Here is a 14,515-nt window from a genome sequence, read left to right as displayed (position 1 = left end):
GATCCAGGCCACAATTGACAACCGATGCAGCTGCCTCAGGACAGGATGAATATGGGCCCTCCACGATGTACCAGCTGCATTTTGCACCAGCTGTAATTTCTGGGTCGAAGACAAAGGAAGGCCCACGTAGAGCAAGTTACAGAAATCTAATCTGGAGGTGACCATTGTATGGATCACTGTAGCAAGACAGTCTGAGGGCAGGTAGGGTGCTAGGAGCCTTGCCTGGCAAAGATGGAAAAATACCGTGTGGGCTACAGTTGGGCCTCCATTGAAAGATTTCTGGCTGAGGGCATGATGTTAAGATGTACTCCAGCCAGAGTGGTTAAATGTGCTTCCTGTCCCACCTCCCTTCTGCCCAGCCACAGGACCTCTGTCTTGGAGGGGTTGAGTTTCAGGTGACTCTGCTTTAACCATCCAGCAACAGCTTCCAAACATCTGACAAATGTATTGGGGGGGGGGGAGCCCGGGTGGCCGTCTATGAGGCGATAGAGCTGGGTGTCATCCACATATTGGTGACAACTCAGCCTATAACTCTGAACCAGCTGGCCCAGAAGGCACATAAAGATGTTAAATGATGTGGGGGAGAGGCCCACCCCCTGTGGGACCTCACAAGGAATTTAGTAGGGGTGCAATAACTCCTCCCCAACAGCTACTCTCTTTGTCCTGGTTCTGGAGAAAGGAGCACAGCTGTTAAAGGGCTGTTCCCCGAATTCCAACCCTGGTGAGGCAGTGGGTCAACAACTCATGGTCGATTATGTCAAATGCAGTCGACAGATCAAGCAGTACAGGTATGACCAAACTACCCCAATCCAGCTGGTACCAGAGATCATCCATCAAGGCAACCAACACTGTCCCCACCCCATGGCCAGGACGGAAGCCAGACTGGTATGGGAAGCATAGCTGTGTACATGCCCACTCGGGGACCCCTTCCCTTCCCGCCCTCTCCAGGCCTATCATTGGCCATGTTGGGAGGAGTGGGGGGGGTCAACATGACCATATATGGACATATCACCTGATAAATGTTTATGAAATGTAGAGAATATATTAATTAACTCCCATCCATTCAGGAAACCTTTCCAGGGCCATCAAGAAACTTCCTGAAACCCAAGCAGAGCAACCCTGCTCTATCCAGATCAGTACTATCTGCTCTGACAATGGCTCTGCAGCTAAAACGTGATTCAAATCTTTTCCTGCCTGATCCTTTTCAGTGGAGAATACGGGGACTGAACCAAGGACCTTCTGTATGCCAAGCACTGAACTGTGGACTCTCCCCAGAGAGAAACAAGAGAACACTGAACAACACACCATGACACCCATGTTTCCTTTTAAAGGAAGAAGTGAGGGAGGGGAAATGTCTTTCATCTCTACTACTCTATTAGAAACAAAATTCCTCATCCTACGGGAATTAAGAAATTCTCATGAAAGGTGGGGGGCACCAAATCTCCCTACAGCTGATCCGCATACTGGGGCGGGAAGTCAACTTGCCTCTCCTGGTTGATGGTAAGTGCAAACGTGGCTCTCCATGAGAAACGAAGTGAGTACCACCGGCTTAAGCAAAGGAGCAAAAGGTTGGTTGAGGAAGCAAGCATTCATTTAAAACAGGGGTAGTCAAACTGCGGCCCTCCAGATGTCCATGGACTACAATTCCCAGAAGCCCCTGCCAGCATTCGCTGGCAGGGGCTCCTGGGAATTGTAGTCCATGGACATCTGGAGGGCCGCAGTTTGACTACCCCTGGTTTAAAACAACCTGAGGTAGATGTGAGGAGACAATGGCTATATATAGCAAGCTGCGCGTGGCTTAACCTCCCCCTTCCCCTCAACATGCAAGCGTGCAAGAAAACCAACCAACCAAGACAGTAATCCTGATTCTATTTTTATTAGATGCCAGACACATAAACCTCAAGTAAAAGAGGCTTGAACATCCGTGTGCACCGGATGCCACGGCATAAACTTCATTTTCCTTTGCTGAATCCTTCAGTCTCCCAAGGTGAGAGTGGTAGGCAGGGGATAGAAAATGAGCAGCAGGGGGACGGCAGAGAACCACGGGACAGAAGAGGCTCGGAACAAGAGAGAGTGGAAAGAACACAAGGGCTCCTACCTACAGGCAGCACAGATCCCACTGGCCAAAGAAATCAACAGAATGAGCGCGACAGAGCTTTGGCTCGGAGGCTGAGCGTCTGCTTTGTATGCAGGTCACAGTTTCAAACCCTGGTGCCTCCGGCTAAAAGGATCAGATCGTAGGCGAGGTGAAAGACCTCTGGTGAGATTCTGGAGAGCTGCTACCAGTCAGAGTAGACAAAGCTGACCTTGCCAGCCTAATGGTCTAAACTCAATATAAGCTGGAATGCTTTGAATGCAGGGTTTTGCTGTGCCACGGCAATAGACGCCACCGGCGTTAGCGACAGAGGACGTACCAAAAATGGACGCAGTCTATGTTTACAAAAGAAAAAGGGACTGCAAAGAGCATGGCTGCGTCATGGTGAGGAGCTATGAGGGTTTCCAGTGCAGGTTTTTGCATTTGGAAGTGAAACAGCAGCATGGATTCAACAGCAAGTATTAATAAAGGCTCTTAGGGTTTGAGAGACAGCCACTAGAGGGGGAACACAACACATTTTTCAAGTGTGTCCTGGCAACTCTGCACATGGAAAGAAAAAATATTTTGCATTATCTCTTCCCCCTGATCTCCGCTCACCCCCTCGTGTCATAATGAATTATTTTACCAAAACACCGTAACACCTACAGTTATTTCAAAACATTTTTTAACGTAATTTTTTGAAGGGTGGAGTTAAATAGAGGGTGGTTAAAAATAATCGATGCTTCTGAGGCTTTGAAGCAGATGGGGAAAGCACAAGAGTGCATACTGTATTTTTAAAGGCCAGTGTTCCAATTCACATCCCTGAAACAGCGGCCATATAACGTGACAGCTGGTCTATCCAAAATGCAATCTGACGCCAGTCGCCAGAATTCTAAAACAGGACCCAAAATTCCTTTGTGTGTATTCATAAAAATTCTTATACTAGCACAACAGAGCACCTCAGAAAAAGAAAAGTTGGTTCTTATAGGCTGCTTTTTCTCTCCCCAAAGGAGTCTCAAAGCGGCTTACATTCCCCTTCCCTTTCCTCTCCCCACCACAGACACCCTGTGAGGTAGGTGAGGCTGAGAGAGCCCTGACATCACTGCTCAGTCAGAACAGTTTTATCAGTGCTGTGGCGAGCCCAAGGTCACCCAGCTGGCTGCATGTGGGGGAGCGAGGAATCAAACCTGGCTCACCAGATTAGAAGTCTCCGCTCTTAACTACTATACCAAGTTGGTGACCAGAAACTGGCTGACACTGGCCTATTAGTCATGAGTGTTTATTTATTTCTATACTGCCGTTCTCGGTTGACTCGCGGCGGTTTACAATAAAATGATAAAACACAGTTAAACCCCTAAAAACACCCCTTAATTCAACTAACAATTAACAAGACGGCAGTCAATAGGAATTAAAAAAAAAAAAACCTCCCCCCCGCCCCGTTCAGCACATGGGTCAAAATCTCTTTCCCTGAGAGCGAGGGCTCTGACCTAACACACACATTGGGGATCCACCGATGGTAACTTTGCGACCCCGTACTGGCCTCAACCGTATGCCTGGTGGAAGAGCTCCGTCTTGCAGGCCCTGCGGAAAGCTGAAAATTCCGACAGGGCCCTTAGCTCTTCCGGGAGCTCATTCCATCAGGTTGGGGCCAGGCCAGGCAGATATCCCGGGGGCCCGGGACAACCAGTTCATTGATACCCACAGAGCAAAGAGCCCTGCAGGGGGCATATAAGCTTATATAAGTTTTCCCTAAAGAGCCTCTTGTGGCACAGAGTGGTAAGGCAGCTGCCTGAAAGCTTTGCCCATGGGGCTGGGAGTTCAATCCCAGCAGCCGGCTCAAGGTTGACTCAGCCTTCCATCCTTCCGAGGTCGGTAAAATGAGTACCCAGCTTGCTGGGGGGTAAACGGTCATGACTGGGGAAGGCACTGGCAAACCACCCCGTATTGAGTCCGCCATGAAAACGCTAGAGGACGTCACCCCAAGGGTCAGACATGACTCGGTGCTTGCACAGGGGATACCTTTACCTTTACTAAGTTTTCCCTTGCTTTCACCATACATGTCTGTTGGGTTCTCTTTGTCATTCTGCATTGATTTTCCTCCCTTCAGTGCCCAGTTTGCTTTCTGGTCGCAGTTTCCTTGGGTTTTTTGAGAGTGCATTCATACTGATTTCCCCCATGTTTCACTTCCATGAGGAAAGGTAATTCAAAATCATAGATTCTCTCAGATCCCCCCCACCATTTTGCTGCTCTTCAAAGGTCACTTACCAACCCACATTCCACCCACTCTGCACCTTTCGCCATGCTCCTCCTTCATGAATCTAACAACATGAAACTATCGCTAGTTTTGGATCACTGAATTAAAAAATATTAAAATGACAGGGGGAAAGTTTAAAAGGAGCTGTGGGAAGTTTAATTCCCTGTGACTTGAAAGCGGGGGGGGGGGGTCACAGAGGAGGCAAAAGCAGCATCCCTAGTGCAAAAAAAAAAAAAAAGATTGCTGCATGGAATGAAATTGATATGAGATGTAAAGAGAGAGACAGGCACTGGGATGGGAAGCCTAAAGTTGTGAAAAATTCTTCACTTTCATGCTTTATTGAACAAAGCTTGGGAGTCTCTGGTATTTTGGCTGTATCTGGAAGCCTAACATTAAAATAGTGGCTGAACCACATGGACCTTCTGCAAACTGGTGATGCTAAGAATCACTTGGTATCAATCCATTTGGAGGCCAGTATGCAATTTGCACATAACAGACTTTTATAAAACTGCCAAGATTGTGACCAGTGTGCAGGATAAAATTAGAGAATTACAAAGAGAAAACCACACAGATTTGCAAGCAAGGGCAAGATTACTATGCAATTGTGCTAGGGCACTGTCAAAAATGCCCACTTTCCCCCCAGAGCAAAACATGGTGAAGTTGCAGCCGACTTTGCACAGGGTGACCCTTGCAGAAAAAGGAGATCTCTTCAATGAATTAAGGCTAAAATGCATGTTCATGCACAGCTGCAACAGGACAACTGTGTTCATCACTGCTACTTTCAAACACTGCCAATCACAGGTAGTGTCTGTGCTGTATATTAACAACCCTAAATATGCTTTTAAAAAGTTGCCCCTGGATCCGTTGATGCAGTGCAAGTACATGTGGAGAGAAGTTAGGAAGAGGATCTTGATTTCTGTACTTACTCCAAACTCTTATAAGCAATGTATGTGATAGGACTCAATATACTGGTACATATAATTTGCTTTTAGTTTTGCTGCAAAAATTCTAAATGTTCTGTCCAGGTTATTGGGCTCTAGAAAGACATAGCAGAGTAGGTAAGTCTTGAATACTGAAGGAGTAGCATATCTAGAGAGGGAGAGAAATAACAACCAAAGTCTATAAGGGTGCTATAGAACCTATGCCTAGTAATGTATGTGTCAGACGTTGCAAGAACTCACAACCAACTTCTTGGAAAGAGAAAGTTTAATTGAGAAGTACTTCATACATCTAGACTGGCGAAGTCAAATCTGGCCTGAGGACAGATTTGCTTCTTCTTATCAATACTATTCTCCCGCCCAAAACTTGAAAGTTCCCAAGGGAGGGGAGAGTGAGAGAGGCTACACATGCAATTAAAAACAGTGTTACTTTCACATGGCCTTGGCTGCCTTGGCTGTCTCAGATAAGATGGTATTTGCAGTAGAACCAGACCCAGCCGAGAGGCCCCACAAAAGAGATAATGGTTACAATAACATACATTTCACTTTCTATTAGTTAGCATGATATAGGGCCTGGAGCTCCCAGGCACCAAGCAATAAAACTGACATGGAAGAACTCAGGCTAATTAATGACAGGGTTTTCTAATCCTGACAGTATGCTTTCGCAACTTTTGGAAGTCCCACAATGGACAAAAAGTGGCTTTTTATATTATAGTGAAATGCCAGTTATTGGCTATATGGTGTTGTCAACAGATGGTATTATACATCGATGCACCACAGACATTTGAAATCTCTCCCCATCCTCCCTCCAGATCCCTAGCTTGGTTGATTTTGTGGGTATTACTGAAATTATTAGAACAGGTAATGGGAGCCACTACATTGGCTGCTATAGGACTGAGGCACAGCCAACCACAAAATGGCTTCCAGGGCAGGAGGTCAATAACCAAATGTCAGGTTCCAAATCAAGATTACTCCTATGCAGGATGTAGCAGTTTCTGAATAGGTGTTCCTTGCAGACAAGGGAAATCTCTTCTAGGTTCTTCTGAAGCATCTCCTTCTCTTATGAGGTAGCAGAGAGCCAGGACTGACTCTTGGTTTGGGAGAAGAGAGGAAGGGAAGGCATTTTGAGAGGCACCATGCTGGGAATTACTGCTCTAGCCTAAGGACAGCTTTGGAAAACTGAAGCTAAGAATTGTTTGTCACAAAGAGCTTGAGGTTCAAGGGAGCTGGGGAGCCTTTTTCAACCCTTTGACTGTGACAGAGCCTCTGAAATAATTTTTCAGGCTTCAAGGAGCCCCGGAAGTGATGTCAGCTGGCTACACCTCCCTGCCACATACCTGGAAGTGACATGTCATCAGAAGTGACATCACCAAGTGCACCCCGTGCCCTCCTTTTGCTCCCCCCGATTTTACTACTACTACTACTACTACTACTAGAGTAGCACCACCTCATATAAGTTGGAAAGAAGGACAGGAGCTGAGGAGATAGTCTGGACCTTCCCCCATACCACACTATGAGTGATTTCCTTCTTTGATTTTTACACCCCTGGACTACCAACCCAAAATCCTCTGGGCAGAGGTGGGTGCAAGAGAAGGCCAAGGAAGGTAGAGCAGGAGGGAAAGCCTCCCATCAGAGCTGCCTTGACTAGGATAACAGAGGCCGTGACTTCGTTAGTCGCAAGGGAGGGCCACATGTGACACTGAGGGGAGGGGGAAGAAAAGGGGACAGGGCCCTGTTAGCATGGCTATTACAGACAAGTCTCGTTCTGAGGGTACCCAACTTCTCTCCCCCTCCCCCCCTCAGCTGACCACCCCACCTAAGCCCAGACCCCCCTTCCCTTCCCACCTGCAGGAAATTTTTAGGCAGGAACGTTTTAACAGGCAGGCTCAAGGAGAACTGAGGTGGGGAGAGACAGGAGGCTGTTTAATGTGGGAGTAGGCATGCAGGCTTCATCCCGTCCCAGTCACAGAAACCATGCTTGGGAGCAGGGAAGCATCCGGTTCCCTAACTTGTGGCTGAGTCCATTAAGGCAGGAGGGAAAAGACTGCAGACCTGGGATCCCCCAGAATTATAGCTCATTTCCAGGCCATAGAGATCAATTCCTCTGGAGAAAATGGAGGGTGGATTCTATGACATTGTACCCCACGGAGGTCACTGTCCTCCCCAGGCTCCATTCTCTAATCCCCAAGAGTTTCCCAACCTGGATCTTGCAACCCTCCCCGCCCCCCCAGCCCCTCCCCCATCGCCTACCAGTGGCCAGGGGAGAGCTGGGAACCCTATATAGAATTAATCTTCAGGAAGAAAATTAGTTTTGGAGCAGGAGGTGAACATTCAGCAAGTAGAAGGCAAAGGATATAATGATATCAGAAATATGAGTGATGTCCATAGAAATTCATAATATTGCTAGACTGAAATAGACATGCTGTGCTAAACTGAAATGTATTGCGCTTAATTCAATGAATATTCTGAACCGGCCCAAATTATACACATGAATTAAACAAAATATTTTTACACCATTTTCATAACCATTATTTATTTGTATCGCAACACATTTCATTGCAGAATGCATTTTAATTGCCTAATTCGTTTATCTATTGTGAATCAAAATGAGATAAATAAATCAAGAATTTTACATTTATGCTTGTTAAACAGAAAACGAAAAGAAAAATTAGCAACCATCAGCATATTATTGTGGATACTGGTTATTACACAGGAGCTAAAAATATGTGTATGATTTATGTCTATTTTATCACTAAAATTAGCTGCTTAATGACACACAGATTTAGATTTCTTTCCCAGTAGCATTTATATCACTCAGGCTTGCCCTTTTTATCTCCTATGCTGGTTTGACAATAATGTGCTCTCAAATATGAGTCAAGGAAATATGATAGTCTTTCCCAAGTTGGGATCAAGTACATCCTCAATACACAGTAGCAGAAAGGTCTGCTACTTCTATGCATTACCTGATTTTGTGATCTCATTATAGCATCATTGCCTCACTGTTAAGTGGCCAGACCAGAGGGGGAGAAGGTCAAAAAAACCTTTATGCTTCATTGGCTTGGATCATAACCAAAGAACAAGGATGCCAGCCTCCAGGTGGGACCTGGGGATACCCTGGAACTACAGCTCATCTCCAGAGATCAGTTCCCCTGGAGAAAATAGATTATTTAGAGGTGGACTCTACGGCTTGGTACCCCACTAAGGTCCCTGTCTTCCCCAGGCTCCACTCCCAAATCTCCAGGAGTTTCCCAACCTGGGTTTGTCCAGGGGGACCTGGCAACCCTACCAAAGAAACTGAGGACAGGGAGAAGGAGAGACAATCTTACCCAATCTGCCTCATTGATGCCACAGTCCCACACAGTTTTTCATTCATACAGGGTTCATCCCGTGATCCCTGGCCATGCAACTTTTCCGGGACCTCATACACCAGTGGAAAAACAGGTGGACTTCAACCAAGGAGCTTCATTATACTTTGGATTATCCTGTAAATCTTAAAATCCTTATACTTCAGAGCAAAAGCTCCGTGGTTTAGAATATATTCTGAATGCTTAACCCAGTTGCCTTAATCCGGATTAAGTTATGAGATATACAGATTCATCTTGCCAAGTCAAGATGGTATCTGAAAAAAGATGATCGCTTGTTACCATCCAAGGAAAGGGAATGGGAAACTGGCTTAAGAAACAGATATGAGAACAAACTGCAGGGGTAGTCAAACTGCGGCCCTCCAGAGTCCATGGACTACAATTCCCATGAGCCCCTGCCAGCGAATGCTGGCAGGGGCTCATGGGAATTGTAGAATCATAGAGTTGGAAGGGGCCATACAGGCCATCTAGTCCAACACCCTGCTCAACGCAGGATCAGCCCTAAGCTGATAGTCCATGGACATCTGGAGGGCCGCAGTTTGACTACCCCTGAACTACCACATACACAGAATTGAACTTTGTTGGCCTTGGAAGTGCTACTGAATTCAAACTTTGTTCTCACATCTGTTTGTTAACTCTTGTATTGGTATGCTAATTTACTGCTATTCACAATCCAATCTCAGCTATAACTGCATAGTGACTTATGCATCTTGACTCCCCTTTCTGGCAACTAGCACCCCTCCCCCCACCGATATCTAGTGGTAGAAGAAATTCTGTTTCATTGTATCTGAAGAAGCTATGGTGCAAGTAGGTTCAGAATAAAACTTGGTTGGTCTTAAAGTTACCACTGGACTCAACCTTTGTTCTGCTGCTTCAGACCAACATGGCTACCCATCTCAACCTGCTTTAACCATAGATCCAGGTGGGTAGCCGTGTTGGCGTGACGTAACGCAACAAGATTTGAGCCCAAGGGCACCTTTAAGACTAACGAAGTTTTATTCAAGGTGTGAGCTTTTGTGTGCAATGTATAGTTCCTCAGACAATGGAACAAAAATCATGAGAGTACAGAAATGGAGAGTAAATTAGTAAACAGTGTCACAACAAATATGCAGCATGATGACGAAGATTGGCAAGTTCCTTGCTAGAATAACAAAATCTGTCCTTTAGGTTCAGTTATCATCCACAAAAACGCCTGAGTGGAGATGGATGGGACTAGCAACAAGTCTCTTTTAATCATTTCTTTCCACAACTGGGAAAGCATCTGCCATTAATCACTAATCTTAACATTTTGATATCCCCCATGTTTTTGTGAACGACAACTGAACCCAAAGGACAGATTTTGTTATTCTAGCAAGGAACTAGCTGATCTTCATCATCATGCTGAATATTCATTGTGACGCTGTTTACTTTTTTACTACTAATCTACTCTCCATATATCTGTATTCGGATGATCCCTGTTCCATTTTGTCTGAGGAAGTGTGCCTGCACATGAAAGCTCACGCCTTGAATAAATCTTTGTTGATCTTAAAGGTGCCTTTGGACTCAGATTTTGTTGTCTTAACCATAGTTTACAACATTGCTTAAACATGGCCTAAATAAGCAATGGTTTGGATACCCACTTCAGGCCATACTTTCACATACTGTTTTGCAGCCAATCCGTAATCATGGCTTGTATATTCTGATGCAGTGCTTAAGAAAACCAGGACATGGTTAAAAGTTATATCTGTATAGGATAGGATATGTTCTTAATGTAAAAACGTGGCTGGACAATTGCTGGCCATCTTTCCTAAGAATGAGAACATGGGACTATGGAGACCCCATGGTAAAATATAATTTTCCCTTCAACCTTTCGCCCTAATATTATCTGAGATCCCAGTATGCATATACAGTGCTAGGATTATTTACAGCTGATTTTATTATATGCTTCTGAGCATCATGGGTTTTCCTCAATGAAACACATTCTTGATTGAAATACAGAACTGCGTTAAATTACGCTTCTCTTTCAAGAACAACAGTTGCACATCTTGGAGAGAGAGAGAGCCAGAGATGTAAAAACCCAGAGTACCTTTGAAGAACCTGGGAAAACAGATTCAAGGAAGGAAAGCACCGAAAACCTGGAAGTCTATTTAGAGCAGGAAATGACTTGGATCAGCAAAATAAAAAGAGTCTATTCAAAAGCGACAGCAACCAGGAAGCTATCAGGAGATATTCCTGTGCGACCAGAGGAAGAGATCCAGATTGATAAAGTCAGAGCCAACTCAAAGGCGACTGGCAGCAAGAATCAAGTAAGAGATTTCTCTGGCCCTGACAGAAGGACAATCAGAAACACTCTACTATGGAAAAAAACACAATTTCATTTTCTGCGACCACCTGAAGGATGAGTTGAACAATGGAGTATTCTCCTGACTTCCTGGGGGAAAGACAGCAGAACTTTTAGGACAGGACCAATATATGAAGGGAACTGACTTTATATCATCTAAGACAATAATAGAATATATCCTTATAATAGATTATACTCTCATATGTATCAACAACTACTTTGCTAAGAAAGATGGTAATAACTCCTAGATCAGGATTAATATGCGATGGGAATTGAATATGTATGTCAATATGTATGCTAAAAGTGGATGACAAACCATACTTCATAGGCATTAATATCATTTAAGATAATAACAGAATGTATTCTTATAACAGATCATACTCTCATATGTATTAACAATCACTTGGCTAAGAAAAATGGTAAAAACTTCTAGATTAGGAATAATATGTGATGGGAACTGAATATGTATGTTAAAAGAGATGGCAAACCATATCAGCTGGTTGCTTTTTCTTCTCAATTTTTCTGTAAATGCTTTATATAATAATAAACAAAATTATAAAAAAAAAAAACAGTTGCACATCTTCTTAACATGCCACTGTGGACTCAACGGACTGGACTGAACGGGTAGCCGAGGAACATTGCAAGGTCTGACTTGAAGGTTGCGGACCTGGGATTCCTGTTCTATGGGACATACCCAATTAAGGCTAAGAGACGCAATCCAAAAGTCATAGAATCATAGAATCATAGAATCACAGAGTTGGAAGGGGCCATACAGGCCATCTAGTCCAACCCTCTGCTCAACGCAGGATTAGCCCTAAGCATCCTAAAGCATCCAAGAAAAGTGTGTATCCAGCCTTTGCTTGAAGACTGCCAGTGAGGGGGAGCTCCCCACCTCCTTAGGTAGCCTATTCCACTGCTGAACTACTCTGACTGTGAAAAACTTTTTCCTGATATCTAGCCTATATCGTTGTACTTGAAGTTTAAACCCATTACTCTCCTCTGCAGCCAACAGAAACAGCATCCTGCCCTCCTCCAAGTGACAACCTTTCAAATACTTAAAGAGGGTTATCATGTCCCCTCTCAACCTCCAGGCTGAACATTCCCAAGTCCCTCAACCTATCTTCATAGGGCTTGGTCCCTTGGCCCCAGATCATCTAGAATCATAGAATCATAGAATCATAGAGTTGGAAGGGGCCATACAGGCCATCTAGTCCAACCCCCTGCTCAACGCAGGATTAGCCCTAAGCATCCTAAAGCATCCAAGAAAAATGTGTATCCAACCTTTGCTTGAAGACCGCCAGTGATACACAGAGACACTCTAAACCCAGTGAAATTAATGTGCTTAGACTGGAGTAACTCTCCATAGGATTGCATTTTCCCTCCCTTATATCTAGTGCACTGTTCCTCTCTTATGTGTCAAGGAGAAAATCTTAGTATGATTTATTTATTTAGATTTTTATACCGCCCTTCCCTACGGCTCTGGGCGGCTTACATAAAACATTTTAGAACGTTTACATAGAACAATATCAATATCAATATAACAATAACATACCAACTAAAACAACATTTCAACGACAATAAATAAATAAATTCCCCACTGGAATAACGGGGATCAAAATGTGGTTATCATAGAATCATAGAATCATAGAATCATAGAGTTGGAAGGGGCCATACAGGCCATCTAGTCCAACCCCCTGCTCAACGCAGGATCAGCCCTAAGCATCCTAAAGCAAATATGCCCCCTGTTACCAATATTGACAGTAACAACCATGAAAGAATATTAACAACGTACCTTTGCGTCCTGGGTAAACATGGGGGTAATATTCATAATAGAGGTCAGGCTGGTCAAGGTTTCCAAACGGTTCAAATTCCATTTCAGCATTTTGGAAGAGTCCCAGCTTCACCAAGAGTGCTAATCTTACAAACCAGAGCTTCAAAGAGGAAGACAAAAAGTTTAGATCCTTTGTCTGCTTTTATTTGTCAAGTGCAAACAAAAATCAAGTTTGCTCTCTGCTTTATTGTCACTCTAATGGGTAAAACAATGAGCGAGACATATTCAGCACCCTGTACGACACAATGCACTTGAAGGACAGTTTTGTAAACTGAGCAAAAATTAAAAAGGCTCCATTTCTAGAGGCAGCTCCGTTTTACCCTCCCCTGCATAACTGAACACAGTTATCATGGTTATCGTTCCATCAGAGTTCATTATCTTATTTTAAAATAAATTCCCTTGGGTAGTATTAAGTACTATATCGCATACAATTCTGCATATCTTTAGCTATTTACACTTAAGGGCACTCAAGACGAGATTCAGAACGCAACATTTTTAGGATTCTCAAAGTTCCATTTGCAAAACAGGGTTCATTACAAAACATCTTTACACCTTTTGTATCAATAATACTTAATTAGGATTACTTCAAAGGCGCATCAACATAAATGAGAAGTAAAAGGCTCCTGAACAGCATCACAGTGGAATTTACTTTAATGTGAAATCTAGGCGTATATGCTTGCACCTGCAATTGCTGTAATGTGATTTGCCAATACTAGAACAAGGGGAGACAAATATATTTTCTCTGACAGTGTCACAATAAAGCCTGGGGATTTCTGTCTGAATATCAACATCCCAGCTCTGTACATTTAGTGCATTTGTGAATGAAATCACTAATGTTTTAAATCTAGATCCAAACCCTTCTGGGTAGACTTTCCCATTATGTAATAGTTTTACCAAACCCTAGTTTCTGACAAAATATTCTGCTTCACCGAAAAAGTAAAAATGATCTCTGCCTGGTCATGGTGGTTAGCTGGCTAAAAGAAAAGTTTGGTTTTTATACCCTGCTTTTTCACTACCTGAAAGAGACTCAACGTGGCTTACAATTGCCTTCACTTCCTCTCTCCCCAACAGACATCCTATGAGGTAGGTGGGGCTGAGAGAACTCTGACAGAACTGCTCTCTGAGAAAAGCTCTAACGGGACTGTGACTAGCTCACAGTCACCCAGCTGGCTGCACATGAAGGAGCAGGGAATCAAACCTGGCTTGCCAGGTTAGAGGCTGCTGCTCTTAACCACTATACCAAGCTGGCTCCAAAAAGTGAACAAGCTGAACCTAAACTAAACCCTGCAAAGACAGAGGTAATGCTGATTGGGGAGGAGGAGCTCTTGAAGGACAATGACCTCCCCACTTCTGAGTTCAACTGACCCTTCTTGACTCAGTTAAAAGCCTTGGGGGGGGCACACTGGATCCAACTTTATTACTGGAGAAGCAAATTAATGCAACTGCAAAAAAGGCTTTCTAAAAACTCTGCTTAGCTTCTAAGATGGCTCCTTTTCTTGATGTGGGCTGACCCGGCAACCTGAATCCATGCCGCAGTAACGTCAAGATTAGACTACTGTTATGCATGGTATATTGATCACCCCTCAGGATCAATGCAGAAGCCCCAAATGGTCCAGAATGCTGTAGTTTGACTATTAATGGGAGCTAGACCCATGTTCATTACTCCCATGCTGCAGACATTTCACTGGCTGCTCATCTGTTGTCAGATATTGGCTGTTACATACAAGGCCCTTCAT

The 14,515-nt window shown here is 44.1% G+C and overlaps 1 protein-coding gene across 1 annotated transcript in view; it reads right to left on the bottom strand.

The window, feature by feature from the left end:
• Nucleotides 1–14,515, bottom strand: part of TRAPPC12 (trafficking protein particle complex subunit 12) — a 75,921-nt gene that overhangs the window by 41,279 nt on the left and 20,127 nt on the right. Inside the window, exon 6 of the mRNA XM_077310098.1 lies at nt 12,741–12,879. Coding sequence (XP_077166213.1) covers nt 12,741–12,879 — 139 coding nt within the window. The remainder of the gene's footprint in view (nt 1–12,740; nt 12,880–14,515) is intronic.

This window comes from Paroedura picta, chromosome 1 (assembly GCF_049243985.1).
Source record: "Paroedura picta isolate Pp20150507F chromosome 1, Ppicta_v3.0, whole genome shotgun sequence".
Lineage (NCBI taxonomy): Eukaryota > Metazoa > Chordata > Lepidosauria > Squamata > Gekkonidae > Paroedura > Paroedura picta.
This window is presented reverse-complemented; position numbering and strand designations above follow the sequence as displayed.